Raw genomic sequence first — 24,243 nt, 5'->3', positions numbered from 1 at the left:
TCTTTGTGGTTTTCAAACAAAATGATGTATGTTTACTTTGTGAATAGCTTGATTGTGATTTCAGTCATTTTGTCGCTGTTTTCACGAAGTTACGGTAGTGAAAAAAAATTGCATCCACTTTGCGTGACGATTTTCCTCACTACCGTCACTTGGTGAAAATAGGGACGATTTAACTTAAATGCATGAGGTAAGGGCCCACACTCTTCCTGTCTCAATCTGAACCAGTTGTTATGCCTGCAACAACCGCAATTTTTTGTTCTCATTTCTTTCAGTTAAATCAAATACCATCCAAGTTCACTTTGTTCCAGTCTTCATGCAGATTTCCATAGTAAAGCACTTTTTACACATACAACCAATCAACAATCGATTTCAGAGAATAACAACACAATTACAAATATTACAATTAAAATTGTCAGTAAAAATCACTTTCAATCATTCTCGATCAATGTCAACGAATTTCTCATGGTTTAAAATGACTTAATAACAGGTAATAAAAATATAGGACTATAAAAAAAGAGGCATCTTTGATTAAAATGCTTCATGGGCTCTTTTTCTTTTACAGAGCTTTTTTAAAGACCAAATTCGATATAAATTTGCCAGTATCATCTCTGTCCCCTTCAACGATTTTCCACTCTGTGGTATTAACTGTAAAAAAAAACTGTTCTTATCTACATTTGAGCTTTCTCTATTCATACAGTAGGATAAAAAAAATAATATCAAATATTCATTTATGCGAGTCCAGCTCACAAGATTCTAACTAACTTCTTTGTCTACTCAGTAGATTTGACACCATCCTCCCAGAATGTTTTTATTTGCACCAAAAATTTCTTTTTCATGAGCTACAATGTTTTAACTATGTATATCTAAAGTAACTATTAAATGGGAAGTATTTTCTAGTAGGACATTATTCTATTAATTCATTAAAATGATATTAAAAAAAAAACACTTTGTTATGATGACAAAGGTAAAGGATAGTGAAGTGTATTATAATGAATTACTCTGTTACGTCACTGCTGAAGAGAGAATCTACTAGGCCACTTGTTCTTGTATGCATTGATGAACTTTACATAGCTCATAATCATCAAAAGCTTCCTAAATTAAAAGTACGTAGAACCTTGGAATGGGAAGGAGTAAGGAAGGGCGTGGGAAGGGGCGAGTGGAGGGGTGAGAGAAGGGATGAGGAGAACAAAGGGGTTGTGGGGGAGGGAAGGGGTTGATGGAAGGGGGGAGACTGGGTGAAGGGAACGGTGGGTAGGGTAGATATTACATATTAAATATCACCCATGTATAGACTCTCCTCATTTAGAAGAAGTTGGTGTTGCCATAGGAGTTGCTGTAGTGGTAGCAGTCATGAGGAGGTTCATGTGCATCTTATTCCCTTTATGCTTGCAGATCGCGGCTCCACAACCACACACAAAGTATTTGGACTTGATCGCCCAGAACTTGTCACCATAATCAAACCTGCACAAAAATAAATAAGAAATGAATGAAAATAATGTTAATAATTATTATATATAATTGCATGAATGGCAACATAATTGAATAAGAAATAAATAAAAGAATTAAATGCAGAAAGAGAGTAAGAGAGAATAGGAGAGAAAGGGGAGGGGTGAATTTAGAGGTATATGACAGGAAGGTCTGAAGAGGATTCATGGAAATATGCAGTGATGTAGAAAGAGGGAGGGAGAGAGAGAGAGAGAGAGGGGGAGAGAGAGGGGGAGAGAGAGAGAGAAAAAAAAAAAGAGAGAGAAAGAGAGAGAGAGAGAGAGAGAGAGAGAGAGAGAGAGAGAGAGAGAAAGGATGGACTAAGAGATTTGTCACTTTTTCAAAGACATCAAATCTGTGTTAAAATATATGGGTTAATATCCTCCTGGCTCCAAACATACAACATGAGAGAAAGAGGGATTGGTACAAAAAGGATTTATGGAGAGAAGGCAGGAAGGAAAGAAGAGAGAAGGAAGGAAAGAAGAGAGGAAGGAGGAAGGAAAGAAGAGAGGGAGGAAAGGAATAAGGAGGATGGGATAGCATAGAAAGAAGGAATAAGGGGAATAGAAGCAAGGAATGAGGAGGATAGGAGGGAGGATGGGAGGGAGGGAGGGAGGGAGGGAGGGAGGGAGGGAGGGAAGGAGAGAGGGAGAATGTGTGCTTTCGGATGGTAAAGATCACAAAAGAGAGGATTATAATAAGATCATGAGGTGTTGACTCTCCTGTTTAAGGTCACTCCTCTCTGATGGCACAGAGCAATGAATGACAGCCCCGTGGATGTGTGTGCCTGTGCAAATCCTCCACTCATCCTTAAATGTAATTATCACAGTACATCCCACCATATTTGCTTTTCACACTGTCATAACTCAACGAGCCAAACAATCATGCCATCCAATAGAAAGGGGAAGGAAAAAAATCAAAAGTCCCTCGACGTGGGAGTAAAAATTGAAGGAATAACATGGAGAATCAGACTCAATGCACCAATCCTACACTAAATTTCCCCTGATGATATTCCCCACATCACTATGGTAGTCATGGCAACCAATGACACAGACCCCCCCCCCCCCCCTCCACAATTCTCATCAGGAAACTCTCTTTCCCAGGTACTTACACAATCTTTATTTCTTTTTCTCTCTGATTCTTCAGCTTTCTTTAAAAATCCGTGACTCCATGTTATAATATTATTAAAATATATTTTCATTATTCTGAAAGGCTTTTAGATACCATTCAGTATTTTGGAAGTCATATATTATCAAGTTTTGCAGTTACAGATCCAATAAAGGATGAAAAGCTTCTTGCAAAACCATCAGAATCAAGGATTTCACCTTTCCTACAATTATAGTCCACTTAAAAAAAAAACATTTAGAGAAAACAAATAGAAATATGCTGCATATAAATTTTCTTTCATAAAATAAAATACATATCACTTGATCTATTATATCTAGCTGCTCACAACACCCTATGACTGTATTGAAATAATTTCATTATAAACAATATAATCGTTGCGATGATTGAAGAAGAAGTGCTTGATATAAGGTATATATAATGCACATTAAATACGACTTATTTGCGGTTCAGTGGTTGTGAAATTCAATATCGAATAGAATTCATAAAACTTGACAAAGCTTTAAGATGACTAAATTCATCATTCACGTAAAAGGTCGACATCCAATGTATATGCTATCTAAGTATGATGTTATATTATCATGATTATTAAAGACAAACTTTTAATTTTTATATTTCACTGGTTCTACTGCAGGATAAACAATCCAGAGGAAATCATAACAATTTTTTCTCAAAATAAGATTCCCATAACAGAGCTCAAGATACTTTAATGCAAATGAATGTAGCTAGAGCTTAAAGCAGAAAATTTCTTCTGAGCTGAATTCTACGTTGAATTTCCCCGCAAAGATCACGATGACCCGTCTTGGGAAACTGACCCATCACCAAAATGACCCATATATTTTCTAAGCACACATCCCAAGTCATTAATGGATCATATAACCCTGGAGTTGTAATCTATACACATCTGATATCTCTCACACACACAAAGGAGAATTGTCTGTTTGGCGCCAGAAGGGCATTAACTTGCATACTTCAACAGATCTAATGCCCTTCTCGCTCTCAATAAATGAAATATCACAATCACAGCCAGAGAAGAGAAGGCATGGGAACTCTCTCTCTCTCTCTCTCTCTCTCATCTAGTCGAAATCTTACTCAAGCGAGACAACCATTTACCAATCCAAACACTACAATAACTTCCCATCATGCCGTAGGACTCACAGCAGAGAAGACGGCGGCCAGGGATGGTTTCATATTGTATGACTGTGAGAAACATGGCCATACAACGCAAATACCACCCCACACCGGATCAATATCGACGGTAAACACGGGTCTGGCGTCGGACTGAGCGCCGCTGCCGCAACGAAGATCAAGAAAGCAGCGGATTTGATGTCTAGAAGTACAAGGAACCTTGGGCTGGATCAATGTTGGCTCTTGGGTGTCTTTCACATTGCGTTCTGTTTTCATGACTAAACCGATCTCTTTATCTGAACCCAATAGAGAGTTAGAATTCCCTTTATTATTTCTGGGTTATGAGTTTAATTCTTTGAATATTTCCAATATCCTTTACGGTTTGCACAAAAAGAAGAAAAGGAAGAAACAATCCATGTAAATTTGAAATCACTGATTTAAACATGTTTTTTAAAAACAATGATTTATATTGCATTTTTTCTAAATTGATTTAATTCATAAATATAATCCAACAAATTTGAATAAATAAAGTATGGGTAAAAATGGGTCAATTTTCATTTGTGAACCCTGCCTTCAAACATACAGGGGGAGGGGGGTAGAGGACGATGCATAGATTGACCACTTTTTCCTCTCTGAAAACCCCATTTAAAACTTGGGTAGAGACTAGAGAGTGTCAAATATGTATAATGTCCTGCCGAGGGATGTTGGCGCCGGACTAGGATTCGAACTCTCAACCCTAGGATTGAGAGTCGAGTGAATGAACACTTTACCACAACACTTCCACAATAGAATTGTAACATGGGCGATACGGGTATTCATACATATCATTAACTATAAAGATCATCATCATCATCCCTGCTTTCTTAATTCACATGCTCTCGTGGAATCAAAGCAATCTCGATCTCAATTGGAAAGTTACTATAACCCTGATTTGTTTGAGCATTCATTCAAAATGTTTCTAAGACACTGTCAAGAAACTGCCGCCCACTGTTTGTTTAGCATTCAATGACAAGGCTTTAATGAACGATTTCCAATTAAAGAAATCAATCTCAATCCCATTGATTGGAAAGTTACTATAACCCCTGATTTGTTCGAGTATGGTATTCTGTCCAGAAAGTCAGAAACCGTCGCCCATTGTTTGTTCAAGCATTCATTGACAAGGCTTTCATGAATGATTTCGAACCAAAGAAACCAATCTCAATCTCATCGATTGGAAAGTTACTATAACCCCTGCAATTTTAACCCTCTGTTTGTTTGAGTATTCATTAAAAATTCTTTCTAAGACACTGTCAAGAAACCTTAGCCCAATGTTTGTTTAGCTTTCAATGACAAGGGTTTCATAAACGATTTTCCATTCATGATTAATGAAACGGAGAGTGGAACAAAGAGAATCATTTTCACATCAGCAATATGATTCACTATAATCCTCTGGATAGCCACAGAGAATGGGACTCTGATGTATCATTGCCATCTTTAAAGATAAAGTCGAGTTCTGGTCATGTGATTGCACTGTGAAAGAAACAGTGTGGAATCTATCAGAAAAGGTTGATCATCTAGTATATAAGTATTTGTGTGTATTGCAAGGTTCTGGAATCATCAACATGATAAGAAATTTGGCCAAATCTTGGCAAAGTTACAAGCACTGTACACAGAATGATGTATATGGGACTACACAAGCACATGGCGAAAAAAACCTACCCCCCGATTTTTACTATGTTTCATGTCATATTTAGAATATAAAGGCATTTGAATAGCCATGCTTTTCAGGGAACAAGTTTAATCTGATGTTCTTCCACCCTTGCATAATAACAATAATAACGCTCACAAATTATTTTGTACCTCTTCCCAGAACTCAACCTTCACTTTAAAGGTCCTCAAGCAAAGGTTACATAGATCCTTGAATTTTTTCTCCAACTATCTTCGACATGAAAGACAGGAGATCTATACTGATTTAATCTTTTTAAAAGACATATCTCACTAATTGTGGAATATGTGGAATCTTTAGATTAATCATGTAATTTATTGTATAATTGATTGTTGTAAAGCGCTTGGAGAATTTATCATTATGCGCTATATAGACTTTATTATTATTATTATTATATGACAAATTTAACTTCCCCATTGACTGGTCTTCTCAAAGTCACTTTAAAATTTATTTTAAGGACAAAAATGTGGTATTCAAAGTCCTAGCACTATCCCGTTACAACAGTTTTAATCAAGCTGAAATGTTGAATATTGGATACCAGGATACAACTCAAAATAGACAAAGCATAAAGGTTTTTGCACGATTAGTCCCCTCCCATGATTAGACAAAATAATCCAATGAATACTGATTTATAGGCCATATGGTACATGGAAAACATTACTGCTACTGTGAAAAAGATTTCACTATACAACAGCACAACCTACACTTCAATCTTTCAAAACCAACAATTGCTCAGGGCTTTTAAAGTCAATGTTCGGTCATTTCCATTCGTAAGAAAAAAATAAAGTAAGAAGATAATAGACAGGACACAAAACAAGATTCCTATGAATAATGAAGGTCTTCTATACAGCTTTCAACCTTCATCAATGCGAGGAATTTCCTGATACAGGGAGAACAGAGAAACGTGACCAATTGAATTTATGAAAAGGTCACCTTGCAAACAACCCGATTGTGTACAATTTAACTGCGCATCATCACAGCTTTAACGGAGGGATGCATCTTTTAATCTCGACTACATCTAAGAAAAATATGATGATGGCAGCCAGAGGCGGAGGAGCCGTGGGTGCCCATGTTTTCCAACCTCCCGCTATTTGCTGTCCGCCTCTTCATAGAGTAAGAATAATGACTCTAGTGACTTGGCAACATCATCACGGCGGCGAGGTCAAGCTATAGGTTACCATGACAACAAGGTGCACGCGCTGGCTGCAGACGATGGAGGAGAGGGAGAGTAAGACCCAACTGTGCAGTCACCCGGGGTGGAAATCGTTACAAATGATGATGTCATCTCATTATACCACAATGTTCCCCTGAAGACTGATGCTGGTTTGTCACATCCATAGATGCAGTACTTACTAATCAAAGAACCTCTCTCTCTCTCTCTCTCTCTCTTGTAAATCTTGGGCAAACAGAAGCAAGCATGCCCTCAAACTACTTCCCTTCATGTCACTAACCTACGCACAATAATCAAATAGCATTCAAAGTATGTTGGAAAAAAACCTGTGTGTACTATTTTGTGAGAATACAAGAAATAATTGACAGTGGTACATTTTCCTTGCAATTATGTTGTGCAAGAATTCCTTTTTTTAAAACTTACTGCCATTTCTTGAAAAATATACCACATTTTAACATAGTATCTTTCATTATATTAATATTAATAGTAAGAACTTAAGAAGCACATTATCTCAACAGTACATGGTTTGAGCAATTTTTATATTTCAATATTATTCCAATCTGGATTTCAAATTTGTTGTTGCATTGATATGCCTTAAATGATGTTAAATTGCAATCGGAGGAACAGAAACGTGAGAAATTGTAAAGAAGACAATGACAAATACATGAAAATGTACATTTCTAAAGCTTTTCAATGACAAAAAAAGAAGATTTGTTTTAAAGAAAAGAAAAGGAGAGAAGGATGGAGATAAGGAGAGAAGGATGGAGATAAAGAGAGATGCAGAGTATTTGGTGCGACACATTTAGAACTAAGTCAACTTTAAGGAGTGTCATAAATGAAAGGTAAAAAGATGGAAATATGGTTGCATAAAAAAAGAAGGAAAAAGGAAGGAAAAAGAGCAGAATAGAGCCCAAGGCTACGAATCCCGGTCCATATGGCGTTCTATTTTCTCACCACACAAACAAATTCCATGCAAGGTTTGCCAATGCTTCACACAGTGTACGGAGGTGACTATATAATGAGACAGAGAAACTGCACAACAAAATTCATCACAAGATTAGGTCGCTATGGTAACCACTAATGCTTGAATTTCAAATTTGAAATAATCTTTCAAGATTTCTCGAGGTAAACCCAGTTAATTGCATTGCACATCAGTCAGGATTTGGAGGCATGATAATGTCGTTCATAAGGCACTACCTTAACTTATTCATTACACGGCCCAAGAACGATGGAGTTGGGGTATTAGGAAGAAGATGGGAATATCTTCTTGACTCCATAAACTAAATCCATATAAAATGGCCATAATACTGTGGTCCCACTGCCAACATCCCAGCAAATTTAATTCCTGATAACTTATAACCTTTATCTTGAGAATACAGCCAAAACTGTCTTAGTGGCCACCTCCCTATGAAGACCATCTCTCTTTTATAGTGGCCATGTACTACGGCTGTGCATAAGCGTGAAATGATGTACTCGAGTACACTCCTAGGCTTACAGGCGAATACTCGGACGGCATGTTTATAAAAAATACTTTGAGTTGCAGTTGATGGCGCAGATTTAATAATAATAAGAGAAACAATGCTGTTTTTAAAACCAAAGATGACAGACTAATTTTCCTCCGAGTCCAAACAGAAATCCGGACAGTTGGTCCCAGCTTCTGACAGTGATTGAGCTTGGAAACATTTTTACCCACGGTACCATGCCGGCACTCTCCCGGGCACGGGTAAGCGTCGGCCTGGACAGTGCCAGGTGAACAGGGGAAGAAAAAAAAAAGGCGGCAGAGTATTCAAGTACAAGAAATTGTACTCGAGTAGTTGTCAACAGTGCGAGTACTCAAGTATTTGTGTACTTGTCACAGCCTTATGCTACGGTCACAAAGGTTCGTACGAACGATAATTTCGTACGAATCTCCGTTTTTCAGTTCGTAATGGCATTTGTGACCGAGGCTTTAGACAACAGTGGCCAAGTTTTCTGTTTCCCTAGGGTAACCTTAATAAACAGGTTTGACTTTTTACAAATGCCCTTACCCTTATAAAGCATGCAAATTTTCAATCACAACTGGAAATGTAAAATAAATATAAAACAATTAAAATGAGCATAAATCATACAAGCATGTCCTTGGGACCAAGGGAATCACCTTGTTATATATCAGGGTAAAAAAACAAAAGAATATAAAGGACCTGGGACCAGCTAAATCAATTTGTTATAACAGCTACCTTGTTACATCAAAGCTCTTCATAATAAGGTTCTACTGTATTTGAATACTAGAGATTATTTCTATTTCAATCATCCATTTTAAATGTTTTTAATTTTCATCCATACTCTTACCAGCATACAGAAAGTTTAAGATCTTTCTCATATCAGTAACCAAAATCGAATTCATTGTCCATATTTTTGTCTGAAAATTGTAAATTTTATATCTACACTGTAACTTATAAATCAAGACTCAATATGGATAGATGGAAACTAAACATATGTACATGTAGTTAACAGACCTTTACATTTTTGTGAGCAGTAGATTATTTCCATACAGCATTTACTATTACATCATTGAAAGTTAGCATTAATTCAGGCACAAACGAGTGAATAGTTTTTTTGCTTTAATCCACATTATATTTTTTGTTATATCTAGCACACACTCATAATGCAGTTTGTGCACATTCTGGATAAAAGAGATCATCTCCTCATCCATTCACATTGACATGCAAATATCAAATATAATCATTGGTGTGCAGATTTCTACAAACATCACAAGAATTAATTGGGTAGAATTATAAAAGAGGTATGAATTTAACCCACCTTCTACACAATTTTTTTACCCCCCCCCCCCTCCCCCCACAAAATAAGAAAGCATAAATAATTGTACAGAAGCGTATACACTTCCCATTCATGTGTGTGCTATTCATCTAGAGTTTTAAGCCATGGATACACTACTTTCATCTTGAGTAATTACATATAAAAATTACATGGACACTGCACATGTATTAAAATAAAGAAAGAAAGAAAGAAAAAACAGGAGTTAAAGTGAAAAAAGAAGAGGAAAAGGAGAAGGCTTGGAAAGAAGAGATAAGGAGAGGAGGGAAGAGAAAGACGAGAAGGAGGAGAGGGGTACACATGTAGGAAGACAGAAAACATCAACAAAAATTGTCCAAGAAAATGAGTGGTAAATCTTAATTACCGAAGAAAGACTTACAGTATAAGTGTATAAGTTCCAAGAGCAATATGTTCCCAAACCAAAAGGAAAGGGCAAATTAAATGTAGCCTCTCATTAAATCTAGCTATTCTTTGCCAGAGCATCACATTCAGCAATGCTTTTCATACAAAGATTTAAAGGAAAGTTGGATTCAACTTCCAAGAGTGAATTTCCCTTTCTTTCTACACAAGACTGTTTTTCCAGAGATTGTTGATTTTGAGACAGATGGTCATTGACCGTCACCTCTCATCTCCTACTGACTGGGGCCGTAGGGGTTAATAATAAACAATGAACCTTTCATTACCAGCTGGATGAACTAGATGATAGATCAGAATCTAACCCTTTCAATGCTATCATAAACTGGGCCGGAGTTGTTTCGGTTTGTGGGTTTGCCCAAAGTTTTTCCTGATGTTTTAACAAAGTGCGACTATATTTCCAATGACCTCAACTAAATCATGGCAACAAATATACTTTGCATTAAAAATGTTTGTTATAATTATAATGTTAATCTACATCTACACAGTTCAACTTTAGTTGATGCAGTTAAAAACGATTGAGCATCCCATTTGGCTTTTCATATTTAAGTCATTCGTAGAGTCCTGCGTAACTTTATGAACAGCTTTATGAACCCACCCCCAGGTCCTGTCTGTGACCATAGGAGCCAGGACTTAATTTCTCTCATCCAGTGCACTGATTTCTGTGCAAAATTTGTACTGTTGTCTCTCATGTAGGAACATTTTGGGGCCCGACTGGTTTTAAGCCATCAGAACTGGTTTCCAGCCATCGGGACAGTTTTTTTTTTTAATGTGACAATTAGAATAAATACATTCAATTAAAATACATAACAAGTCAGAATTTAGCAAAGACAATATAATCTGGAATTGTAATGGGAAGTTATTCAATTCAGCATGGTGAATTATGGCTAATATCTCATGGAGGAGAGGAATCTATGTAATAGTGATATATTTTGTTTTCAGTTCACTGTGTTCCTGCTCTAACCGGTCAGCAACAGAGTGGGAGAACTGCTGTAAGCATTAGATGACAGATTCGAATTCAACTACTCACCCCTCCATAATACGGTAAACACAAAATTGCTGTAGAACAAAGCATTGATGTTTAACAAATTTGTACTAGTGCATGAAAGAGTTATGCTTTCAAAATAGCAACGAAACAATAATGAGCGCACATGTGCGAAGCGGGCACTCAATTAGTCTCTTCACGAGACTCACTAAGTAAAATTTGACTCATTATGAAATTAATACAATACTGTATACAATACTTCAAGGCTGTATCAGCAATTTGCAACCCATAAGATGAGCTAAGAACCACAATCAATCTAAAAATATTTGAGCAGGAGAACCGCAAACCCTATTACCTTATGATCATGGTATTTAGAGGATATTTTGTCTTGTGAAAACAAAATTAATCACATAGACACAGAAATGGCAATTCACATACATCCTACATTGAGAATGTGTTTCATTTTAACTCTCACAAACTTAAACCTGTGCGAGTTTGATGTCAATTAAAAAGCACAACTAACAAACTTCTACTTCAAAATCCTATGGTAGATTTTTCCAAATTTGTACTCTATTTCACAAGTAGAGTATAACTGTTGAAAAACAATAAACCGAACAAAATGAATAAGAAGCATTTTTGGAGCTGTGAATCAGCTAAGTATCAAATCTACTTCATTTTCACTCTCGTCAACAATTTCATTATCATCAACATCCCCATCATTATCATAATCACACTTATCATAGCCATTGTCATTATCATCATATTTAACACCAATATTACCATCCGTGTCGTCACGACTACTATCATCACTATCACAATCGTGATCATCATTAGTACCATTATCCCTGTCATTATTACCATCACAATCATTATCATAAACATCAACACCTTCACCATTACATTTAATTAAGATCACTATCTCTCTCAGATGCTTTAGCTTTTTTTTCATGATCTTTCATCATCATCATCAATATCATCATCCTTATTGTCAATTCTTTCTTCAATTATAAACCTAAAAGTCAATGACAGGTTTCCACTTACCCTAACTCCTCATAAGCCCTGATATCCCTTGAAGCAAAGAAAGCAATCCTTGGGAAGCGAAGATCCTGATGGTCAATAAACACTCGTACTGGAACTATGTTGGGATCGCATCGATGGTTGATGAAACGGCTTACGTTACCATAGAAACGGGCATCGATGCAGTACACATCACCCTCCTGGAATGAATCATTTTCATAAAAATTCTTTGAATTTGATGAAGAATAACATGGTAAAAGATGAAAAGCATGCATGATCGCTTTGATGAACGATATGAGATGTGCAAGTGTTGTATAAGCCAGGCTTTATAGAGATACCATAATGAACGCATACATCACAGGTTTGTGCTAGTTTGGGGCACTACAATAATCATCATTTGGGGCGCAATACATAAATATCCAATAAGATAATACAATAATCTAAACATATTTCTATACAGAAATATCAAAGAAATCCTACTTTACTATTTGTCATAAATTTAAACACATTTTTTTCATGCACTGTAAATGAAGCCAGTTAAACACATTAATTTTGTTTTATGGTTTCAGACAGACAAGAATCAATTCCTCACAAGCACGCTGTTTTCGATACACAATGCCAGGGGGGATTCCAGAAGTTTATTCATAAGAGACATTGTACTTTCTGCTGTTATAATTTGATAATTTAGATGGATGGTGAAGGAATTTCTTTTCTTCATGTTAGGTAAAATTTTAGGTACGTACAAATTCAATGCAAATCTGTACTGTTGTCTCATATGTAGAATTTTTTTTGACATCAAGGCCCGACTAATTTCTTTTATCTTTGAGCCATCGGGCTTCAGGCTACAGCATAGTTGCTGCAGAAGCAAGTTGCAGGAGCAGTGTCATACAACCATTGCTGGGGGTGTTTCACAAAGATCCTAAGTTGAACTTATCTCTCAGTTGGACTTAACAATTATGGAAAGCCGTTAACATCTTTGAAAATATTTTGTAAAAGTTATTTTAGAAGGCATCAAATGTTGATTTAAATCATTCATATTTTCAATTATCATGGGAGATTTCATGTTCTTGATGGGGAATTTATGAAATGTCTAAAATACTTCAGTTTTTGCTTTTGAATATATTTTATTTTAAGGCTACAAATGGCTCTCCATAAATTTTAAGTCCAACTTAGAATCTTTGTGAAACACCCCCCCCCCCCCTGGTAACTGTTGAAGAAGAGATCACTTACCCTGTTATCAAGGTCAAAGAGGTAGGAATCATCTTGTCTTTGGTCTGCATCAGCATCGGATAAAAGCTCTCCTGCATATCTGGACAAACATACATAAAACAAGGCAAAAACAATATTAAGCTAAGAAATCCTTGATTTCATACAAATACCAAAAGAATTCAATAATCTATTACTTGACATTTTCACAATGCAATCTTTGTCCTGGTTTGTGCTTATCAACACTGACTTCATTGGAGGAACCTGCGGCTCCATATGTTTTTTAAAAACAGAAGTATGGCTCCATATCAATACCGTGAATCATCATCACAATTAGTTAACAGCTTATGTGAACATTACCATAAAATAGACCACCAATGAACTAATGAAAATCCCAATATTTGTAAGAGAAACCTACTTCAGACAAACTAAGAATAAACAATTTATGGATGGTATTTGGTATGGTTAGAAGATTCTTTAAAACAATTTGTTCTTCTCTTTTTCCCCCACATTATATCTTTTATTTTATCTAGCACACTCTCATAATGCAGTTTGTGCACATTCTGGATAAAAGAGATTAACTCTTCATCCATTCACACTGACATGCAAATATCAAATATAATCATTGGTGTGCAGATATTTACAAAAAATGAAAATCGAAAGCCCCCTCCCCCTGCAATATAGCAACTTACAGAAGCGTATATACTGAACGTTCATTAGACATGGGTACAAATGTGTGCTATTCATAAAGAGGTTTAAACCATAGATTAAGATGCACTGCTTTCATGAATTCAGACCCATTGACTGAAGCTTGTTGCCTCACATCAAGTTACAGCGAGTTACATTCTTCTTTTAAAGCAGGACTGCACTACTCGTAGCTACTTGCGCCCTCTATACAGCAAACAATGCCTAAGCGGTACCTGTTGGTCCCCCATGATCCCCTTTCTCTTATGTTAATTGTAAGCTGTTTGATGAGATAACCACCTGCCAGTGACCACACAGGGAGGTCTAATCCCTCCTGGCCAAAGTAGTGCAGACAGGCTTTAATATCGATCAATAACTAATTGTGGAGCGCCAGGCACAGGCGACACCGAATACTTAATAATTATTATTACTATTATTATTTATATACCGCGATTTTCCCAGAGCGGCCCAAAGCGCTTACAACAAGAAGAATCTTACAAAAAATGAAAATGAAAACTTACAGAATCCTAGAAATCTGGATTACAAAAAAGGAATGTTATAAGTCCCTTTTTGAATATTAACTTTAATATCATGAGCGCTATATAAGAACGCACTATTATGATTATTACTTACTCGCATATAAATGATCCCCTAGGCACATCCTGCATGACCCGTACAGCCCATCCCATTGAGGGACTACGGAAGACCTGCATGTGCTTCTTGAGACCGTTCTGGACGACGCGGTTGCGGCAGTTCCTCCAGCACCTGCAGGCTCTACTACATTCAAAGATCATGGGAGGCTCCTGGTAGTTGAAGTCTGGCATCAGACGCCCATCCTAAAAGATAATAATAATAGTTATACTAGTAGATAATATTTATAAGGCACCAAATCTACTTAAAATCAAATGCTCAATGTGCACTAGCACAAAATGATGAAAGAAATGAAAACATCCCATTTTTGGGGGTCAAGAGCAAGAAGGGCACATACAATTTGTCATCCTACAGGAGGGAAATTAAGGAATTGAAAACCTAGCACTAGCTAAAACATTTGTCAAATCTAGAGAAATCCAGGTTCAAATATCAACATTTACCATCAAAGAAATGTGTCAATGTTTTCAAGTCCTACAGATTTGACCTACAGAGCTTCACATTTTTGTTAGCAACAGATAATTTCAATACAGCAACATTTATTATTACATTTTTGTAATCTGTACTAAGTAATCAACAGGTCAAAGTTAGCCATAATTCAAATACAAATTAGTAAATTTGTATTTGTTTTTTCTTCCACATTATATCTTTTTTTTCTTTCTAGCACACTCTCATAATGTAATTTGTGCACATTCTGGATAACAGAGATCAACCCTTCATCCATTCACACTGACATGCAAATATCAAATATAATCATCGGTGTGCAGATTTCTGCAAAAATCAAACCTTGCATAAATTAATGGGATTGAATTAACAAAAGAGGTATGAAATAACCTACTGTCTAAACCAGTCAAACTGCCAAACCAAACCCAAACCGACCAATGCTTGGCCATACAGAATTATTTCATTTTTGCTGTCCTGTTGAGGTAGTGCTGATCTTATTGGTATGAAAAGGATATTTTAAACAGCAGATATTCAAACCTAGTCAATATGACCTGCATAATGTAAGTCAACCATTCAAATGGTTTTGAAGTGATTAGTCTAATTGATTAGACTTTGAAGAGAAATCTTACCTTATCATACCAGCACCTAACACTACTCCGACTACAGGCACACGCTTCACTGAAGCAGTCATCAGCACAGTTACAACCCTGTATGCAGACAATGAAAATAAAGAAACATCAGTTTGGTAAACAAAACAAATAACAAGATTGACAGCTTTTGTTTCCATTCTTTAAAAAAATCTGTTTCATTCAAAACTTCACCAAATCCATGTCGAGACTTATTTTCAGTTTCTATCATGAGGATTTTAGGTCAAAATATTTTGCCATAAATAAACAAGAATTTCTGTTACATGGGATGATGGGATCAGAGTTTAGATTATCTTAATCCCATAAGAGACATCGATCATGTATTAATCTTGCATGGAAATCCCCCTCCCTTGGCCACTGATATGACCAAGCAAGGTCTACAGGCATGCTTCAGTATACTTGATGTAAGTGATCACAGACAAGTTACACAAGCAATGTAGTATCACATATGATGGAAAAGGCCAAAAAGAGATAGAGAGAGAGACAGAGTGGGAGGAAGGTGAAGGGAGAGAGAGAGAGAGAGAGAGAGAGAGAGAGAGAGAGAGAGAGAATGAGGAAAAGAGAAAGAGAAAGAGAGAGAGAGTAAAAACTAGATGGATGTTCGACTGCACCAAGGCTAGGACAAGTCCTCAACATTTGATCCACAGTCCAGGGGCCTGTTTCATAAAACTTGTTATCTATAACAACTGCTAAATTTCTATGACAAATGTGCTCTCAGCCAATCAGATGCCATGATTTCAGTAGCTTATAACAGTAGCTTGTAACATGTTATTGATATCAAGTTTTATGAAACAGGGCGCAGGAATGTATCAACAAGACAAAACTCTTTTATTATATGAAACAAAATATAATCTAGTTCTGACCTGCATGTGTTTGATGTTTCTATCTATGTTAAGTCTTGACGTCTCACAGTTGTTTTTGACGTAGAGAAAGTCTGTTGGGACGCCATCGTTGTTGACTGAATTCACGACAGGGATCGGGATGTTCTCCAATCCATGAGCTATATCTCTGTTCAAATAAAAACAATATATTATTATTAGTATGTATTTGGCATCACCTGAGCCTGGGAGGCGAAAATCAAACTGAATCACTGTAACACTCGGGTCTCTCCTCTTGGAATAACTGATTGGGATTTTGCAGGTGGACCACTACACCAGGGTTTCCCCATACTACTCTTATAAAAATAGTACAGTGAGCTCATAACGTGCAAAGGTGACGACTCTCCTCTTCACGGGGCCTCCATTTAACGTCCTATCCAAGGGACGGATATTGATATCATCACAGGTGATGGACATGAAAAGGCAGTACATTTTGAGTTCATTTCAGTGTAGGGGTGTCATAGTCAAGTGGTCTGATCACTTGACTGGAGGTGCAAAGGTCGTGGGTTTGATCCCTGATCCCTGTATGACGGTTACCGGGTATGTCCCTGAGCAAAGCATTTTATCTAATTGCCTATGCCCTCACGGCGACCTTATGGTAGGAATACTCCCCAGGGAGTGGAGATGGTGCATATTGTGCGTGAATGGATCCGATGACCGGGGTAATAATATTTGTAAAGCGCTTAGAGATGATGTACCGTAGTAAGCGCTATATAAATCCAAAATATTATCATTAAGCATGTGCAATGGCTAAATTGGCTGAAATGTTCCCTAGGGAAGTAGAGCGTGTGTCTACTGTAAAGTGCAGACTCATAACAGAATCAAGTGACCAAGATAATTATACTGTAAACACTTTGGTCCGTTACGTTGTGACTGGTAAAGCGATTTATAAGAAACAATTGTGTGTCACAAAACCATATGGATACGACAAATGCAACTTGTATTATATAACTAATACGGTATGTGGTGGAATATTTAACGTCAATAGGCCAGAGTTAATCTTCTTATTTCCAAACTGCCCAGCTTAAAAATGGATGGCTAGGAAAGGGCATGATCCAGTCGTTCTCAGAATATAACAATTATTTCTTGATACACTTATGGTCAACACAAACGAATCTTATTTCCAAACCTTCCAAACCGGTCGACACTATATGGGCTCCAAGATTTGTTCATTGTTAGTGAATTCACAGTAAAGCTCGCAGAGAGTCTAGCTAGCTGTGCCTACCTCACAGACAATCAGACTTTTGATTATTTATTGCTTTGCCTCACTATTTATAAAGGCAAAAAATAGAACTGAATAAATACTGAGAATCAAACCCACAACTACAACGCTCTATTACGCTGTCCTTACCAATTGAGCTAACGATGGGTTGATGATAGGTGGGTTTGCATGATTATTATAACCATATCATTAACCCAAACGGTTACCATGTGCACATTCGCAGATTTAGCTAGCTAGCTAGTATTAATGAAAGAATCTTGAAGCCCATATAGTGTCAACCTCCCAAACACTGCCCTCACATACCTTGATAGGATGACCTCTGACCTGATGTTTCTCCTCTTGATGGCCATCTTCATGCGGATATTAGCTTGGATGGCAAGATACACATCAGACTTTGGTCTTGAGCAATCCAGAGCAAGCTCATTCTCATTGTTTTTAATCGTCACATCTGCATGGCGTACCAGCAGTTGCCTGCATGAAAACAGTACACAGTATTTAGTACATGGGACTGGTTTGTAGTTGTGGAGTGTATCAAACATTTAATTTACCCTATGCTTGAGGATAATTATACATATGAATATACTCTATTAAGCTTTACTTCACCTTTATTAATCCTATTTCAGAGTAAGACTTGAATATGACACATGAAAGAGCTGATTATTTTGTTGCATCAAATCCATGGTTCAATCTCGCACACTCTCATAATGCAATTTGTGCACATTCTGGATAAAAGAGATAAACTCTTTATCCATTCACACTGACATGCAAATATCAAATATAATCATCGGTGTGCAGATTGTTTACAAAAATAAAACCTTAATCTGATATAAACAGCATTTAGATAGAACCCTTTCTCACTGGAACCAAAATAAAGCGTACTACAAAAATCTCAATCAAGGTATAAAAGTACAAGTAGTAAGAAAAGCAACGTCATTCATACGAAAGGTGAAAATTTCCTAAGGACTGTTACTCATTGTAACAAAAGATTTTTCATTCCTCAAAAAAAGTTTCAGATTATAAGATTTATTCTAACAGAATAGTAGAAAATATTGACAGAATAAGGAAACAGCAACAACCATTTTGGATGTAAATTTCATAATTTTGAACGAAACATGATTAATAATCTTTACAGATACTTACATGGCACATCCATAGTGATTCTCCCTCGCTGATATATGCCTGTCAAAGGAAAGGAGACAAGACAGATACAATCATTTCATATCTTACAGAAATAATTGCTCCCTAAAAATTACATTAAGACAGAGTACCAGCTGCTGTTGGCTGATGACAAATAAAAAAAATACAACTCTTTTTTTCTTCTTCATTTTCATAGAATAAGATTTTAAAAACTTCTAATCTTTGGGAGGGGGTACTGTCGTATGTTCTTTCAACCCCAAAATGCTGGACTTGAATCCTGCCTGATATTTTATTACCCCTAGAACCAAGTTGATAGTCAATCTTATTTTGGTGACCTTTCTATGGCATATCTTTGTATTGATCTGACACTCTCATAATGCAGTTTGTGCACATTCTGGACACAAAGAGATAAACTCTTCATCCATTCACACTGACATGCAAATATCAAATATAATCATTGGTGTGCAGATATTAACATACATACAGGAATCTAACAGGGAATACTAGTTGTTCAACTTGTTGTTTTGACTCAAATGAATGAAAGACTGACAAAAGTAGAGGTTAATGGGACTACATCACATTGATACTTACAGAGGTGTATCACCATGAACGTTGAGTGCATTGAGATGGTCCGTGTTATCTTTGTTATTATTCAAGAAGACTTCCATCACATCCTGGCATCCTGAGTATGAAGCCCAGTGAAGACCAATGTTCTGCTCCTATAAACGTTCAAATATAAACATGTTGAGTGAAGTTAGGAACATGAGTTGGTTTAGTACATATCAATGGCGCCGCTCAGTGGCTGCCGTGCTCACGATCAATTGGGCAAAAAGAATTTCTGTTTCGGTTTAATACAAATTTGGAGTGGACTATTAGGCAATTATTAATTATTAATTATTATTATTATTATTATTATTATTATTATTATTATTGTTGTTGTTGTTGTTGTTGTTGTTGTTGTTGTTGTTGTTGTTGTTGTTGGGCAAAAAGAATTTCTGTTTCGGTTTAATACAAATTTGGAGTGGACTATTAGGCAATTATTAATTATTAATTATTATTATTATTATTATTATTATTATTATTATTATTGTTGTTGTTGTTGTTGTTGTTGTTGTTGTTGTTGTTGTTGTTGTTGTTGTTGTTGTTGTTGTTGTTGTTGTTGTTGTTGTTATTGTTATTATTATTATTATTATTATTATTATTATTATTATTATTATTATTATTATTATTATTATTATTATTATTATTATTATTATATGAGAATCAAGCATGTCCGTTCCACCAAGAGCTACTTGGAAAATGATTGTACATATCTGAGAAATAAATGAATCAACTGTTAAGCTCTGCTACAGTCAACATTGATCTTATTGCCTCAGTCACACCTTTGCGTATTGCTGCATATTTATGGCAAGCCGTTTTAACATTTATTCCAATTTCTTGATATAAACAATTACCATTGCTTTAAGACAGAAAGTCATTTCTTGATATCAATAAATATGAATAAATGTTAGAATGGCTTACCATAAATACACAGCAACACGCAAGCCAAATATGCATAGGTGTTACTGAGGCATAACTCTCATGGAAATTGAATCATTCAAACAGTATATGTTCCATTTTTACTAACAGAAATATGGAACCTATAAATGAAAGGTAACTTACAATCCCTAAAACCCAGATAACAGTCAATCTAATTTTGGTGACCTTTCTATAGTTCACATGTTATATCTTTTGAATAATCTGACACACTCTCATAAAGCAGTTTGTGCACATTCTGGATAAAAGAGATCAACTCTTCATCCATTCACACTGACATGCAAATATCATATAAATATAATCATTGGTGTGCAGATATTTACATAAACAGGTTTCTTGGCCATTTGGTGTAATGTAAATAATTGTTTGGTTTGTTGTCGGTTTGGTGTTGGGCCTTGTTGGTGAAGAAGAGGAGAGGAGAGGAGAGGAGAGGAGAGGAGAGGAGAGGAGAGGAGAGAAGAGAAAGAGAAAGAGAAGAAAAGCGAAGAGAAGAGAAGAGAAGAAAAGCGAAGAGAAGAGAAGAGAAGAGAAGAGAAGAGAAGAAAGAAAGAGAAGAGAAGAGAAGAAAGAAAGAGAATAGAAGAGAAGAGAAGAAAGAAAGAGAATAGAAGAGAAGAGAAGAGAAGAGAAGAGAAGAGAAGAGAAGAGAAGAGAAGAAAGAAAGAGAAGAGAAGAAAGAAAGAGAAGAGAAGAGAAGAGAAGAGGAAGGAAAGGTGATTACCTTATCCCTGACGAAGGGATCCGCTCCATGTTCTAGTAGATACCTGACCGAGACAGCATTCTTATAATCAGCTCCCCAAATAACAGGTGTCCAGCCACCATTATCCTGCAAAGTGTTTGGAGCAATAATACAGACATTTGGAGCGTGCTCGATCATTTAATATTTCTATGCATATTATAATTATATTATAGAGTTAGCAATTTATAGCAGCCAAGGATGATTATTTGGCAATTCATGAATTCAGGTAAGCCAAGATTGTTATTACAATGGTTTTAAATACGTGACCGCTAAGAGAGCATGTGTGTGCTTGTAAGTAAGCAACCATGGGACCGACGGCTGTCAGTCCTCTCTGAGGGACTTGGTAATGAGGATTAATGCGTTACCAAAGGACTCAAGCTCAATGACTTGGTTTCGAACTGGGGATCTCCTAGTTATGAGACCACTGAGCCACAGATCCTCCATTAGACAGCATACCAATGCCTTTCCAAAGGGCACTAGCGCATCGACTTGGTTTCGAACCCAGGATTTCCTAGTTATGAGACCCCTGCTCTACCACTGAGCCATCAGGCCTCCATCAGACAGCATTCTCAGTATATATATCTGTAAGGCGCTTTGATAGGGCCCTCCTGAAAAAGCGCCATATAAGAAATAGTTATTATTATTATTATTATTCTTTACTTTAGTGGGTAAATTAATTGATGTCTTGGTACAGGACATTGTACAACAGTTTAAGTTTTTATTTGGACAAGTTGATCCATTATCAATTCACACATCTACTTCAATGCATTTTGTGATGTATTTATTTTATAGAGAAAATTCATGTTCTTTTGTAATATACTCAAGTTTTGTAGCTACCTGTAGATTGAGGTCGATCTTGTTGAGTGTGAGCAGATAGCCAAGCATGTCCATGTTGCCACTCTTTGTTGATATGTGAAGTACTGTGGATCCTTCATCATCCTGTTAAATCAAACATATTTTTTAAAATAATTGTTGTCTATTTGTGAACAAAAGCCACTTCAAGTATCAACACAGAATCGTTGACAGTCAGTCACACCAGCAGTCCTTGTATTAAAGGAGGGTCCAAAATAGGCTTTCAAATTGGTTCATTGCAGCTCAGATGATCCTATGTTTCATTAACCTATTCAAAAAACAAAAAATCACCTAATGAAGACAGGTTGCTCACCTGATAGACTCTAGACTTCAGATTCTAGAATAAGGATAAGTAAGTCAAATGATCTATTTCACATCCCTGATGCAATCTACACAATATTTGAACAATATTACACAGAAATAGGATTCGCATTGCAAGGATCTGATAAAACTCTTGATCTTTGTATAGTAGGTATAGGATGTGTATAGATACCGAGTTTTCTTACCTTATGATTGACATTAGCTCCACAGGTGACCAAGTACTGTACACAGCTGAGATTGGAGCTGTCTGCTGCTGCATGCTGTACATCAAGAAATGAAAATGGGAATTAAACAAGTTTGAAAAAAAGATGATAAAAATAATATATTCTGGCATTATATAGCACTTAATACTAAATAATGTCTCCAAAGGGGGTATCTAACTGAGCGGCGAATGCTTATGGGTGTTGTGAATTTGGATTTGCCAACTTTGGAATGTTGGCGAAAATCAGCAACTATTATTGACTCTAAGCAAATGTTAGTGACAGTTTTTGCGAAGATAAGCAACTATTAGCCAATCCTTTGCCACTATTTGTGTATGTGTGGGACCTTCTGTTAACTCCTGGTTCTCGATGGGTCGATGTTATATAGGAACCATATGGCAACATGGTTGCTAGCATTGGCGAATCAAAAAGAACTTCAGTGACACCGTCTTACAAACGTTTGCAAAGGCTTACGACTATTTTGCAAACAATTGCAAACGTTTGAGGAAAAACAAATAAACTTCATTTTGAAACCCCAAATTTGGTACGTTCGCAAGCATTCGTCGCTCAGTGAGATACCCCCTTAGGGGCTTTAGAGATATATTCCCCCTCCCTAGACATTTGATACTTACCACTGGTGTAGCTAGGTTTGCATCTACGGCATCAATGTTAGCACCAGATTGAAGTAGAAGACAGAGGATATCAAGGTGACCTTTAGATGCTGCGCCATGGAGAGGCGTCTCAAGGTTATGAGCTGGGAAGCGGTAGTTAGGATCAAATCCTTCACCTGTAAAACAACAACAAAACATGAGAATTCAGTTTCTTTCTTCTTTATATAAGGCAGGAAAAGTTCATATTTCACAGGTGTGTACATTACATCTCAAGTACAGTCCTGCTTTAGTGACCACCTGTCTGCAAAGACCACCTGTCTTCAAAGACCACATTTCTTGTTTCCCTTGAAAATGGTTTTTCATTGAAACATGTACTATAAGGACCTGTACATAAAGACCACCTGCCTACAAAGAACACTTTTCTTGTCTCCCTTGGCTGGTCTTTATAGACAGGTTTCACTTTATATACTTTGCATGCATGCTTAGATGCTTCTAAATAAAGCCCATTTCGGCATATTTTCTATTGAGGGCCAGAATAGTGTTATCTCATATACTTTAACACAGACGTAACATCCTTCTACTCTCAACCGGTGCTATATTAAAGAGATGGTTGAGTTCTGGGAAGAGGTGAAAAATAATTTGTGAATATTACTCATTCTTATTATGCAAGTATGGAAAAACATCAGTTAAGACATGTTCCCTGAAAAACATGGCTTTTCAAACGCCTTCATATTCTAAATATGCATGTAACATCGTAAAAATCGGGGGGCCGGCTTTTTACGCCACGTGTTCGTGTAGTCCCATATACATCTTTCTGTGCAAGTGTTTGTAATTTTACAAAGACTTGGCCAAATTTCTTATCATTTTGATGATTCCAGAACCTTGCAATACACACAAATTCTTATATGCTAGATGATCAACCTTTTCTGGTTGGTTCCACACCGTTTCTTTCACAATGCAATCGCATGACCAGAATTCAACTTCATCTTTAACTGAACATGTCAGTGATATACACATACCAATAATAACATGCTCTTTAAAATCCCTTTATGCTAATATTATCAAAGGGTTTACTTATCTAAACAGAGACGAGAAAGATATTATATTCTTCATTTTGCAAAGTTTAATCAGTGGTAACTGAAGATAGTGAACACTTTCTTCAAATGAAGGCACTTTATTCTAAGACTTTCTGCAGGCCTTGCTTGGTGCAACAGTCTTTGCCAGGGTTGGTCCTCCTGAGCTACGGACAGATCAAGCTTCTTGTTTAAATAGCA

General features: G+C 36.5%; 1 protein-coding gene across 4 annotated transcripts in view; it reads right to left on the bottom strand.

The window, feature by feature from the left end:
* Positions 1 to 614: 614 nt before the first annotated feature.
* Positions 615 to 24,243, bottom strand: part of LOC580814 (histone-lysine N-methyltransferase EHMT2) — a 52,542-nt gene continuing 28,913 nt past the window's right edge. For all 4 annotated transcript variants that reach the window (XM_030997990.1, XM_030997991.1, XM_030997993.1 and 1 more), the window contains exons 12-24: positions 22,991 to 23,145; positions 22,344 to 22,418; positions 21,823 to 21,924; positions 20,968 to 21,072; positions 19,302 to 19,429; positions 18,714 to 18,752; positions 17,877 to 18,044; positions 16,337 to 16,481; positions 15,456 to 15,533; positions 14,368 to 14,570; positions 13,075 to 13,153; positions 11,869 to 12,044; positions 615 to 1,461 (exon numbers count right to left, since the gene is read on the bottom strand). In XM_030997990.1, coding sequence (XP_030853850.1) covers positions 1,299 to 1,461; positions 11,869 to 12,044; positions 13,075 to 13,153; positions 14,368 to 14,570; positions 15,456 to 15,533; positions 16,337 to 16,481; positions 17,877 to 18,044; positions 18,714 to 18,752; positions 19,302 to 19,429; positions 20,968 to 21,072; positions 21,823 to 21,924; positions 22,344 to 22,418; positions 22,991 to 23,145 — 1,616 coding nt within the window. In that variant the 3' untranslated portion in view covers positions 615 to 1,298. The remainder of the gene's footprint in view (positions 1,462 to 11,868; positions 12,045 to 13,074; positions 13,154 to 14,367; positions 14,571 to 15,455; positions 15,534 to 16,336; positions 16,482 to 17,876; positions 18,045 to 18,713; positions 18,753 to 19,301; positions 19,430 to 20,967; positions 21,073 to 21,822; positions 21,925 to 22,343; positions 22,419 to 22,990; positions 23,146 to 24,243) is intronic.

The sequence above is a fragment of the Strongylocentrotus purpuratus genome, unplaced genomic scaffold (genome assembly GCF_000002235.5).
Source record: "Strongylocentrotus purpuratus isolate Spur 01 unplaced genomic scaffold, Spur_5.0 spur5_scaffold_4, whole genome shotgun sequence".
Classification (NCBI taxonomy): domain Eukaryota; kingdom Metazoa; phylum Echinodermata; class Echinoidea; order Camarodonta; family Strongylocentrotidae; genus Strongylocentrotus; species Strongylocentrotus purpuratus.
This window is presented reverse-complemented; position numbering and strand designations above follow the sequence as displayed.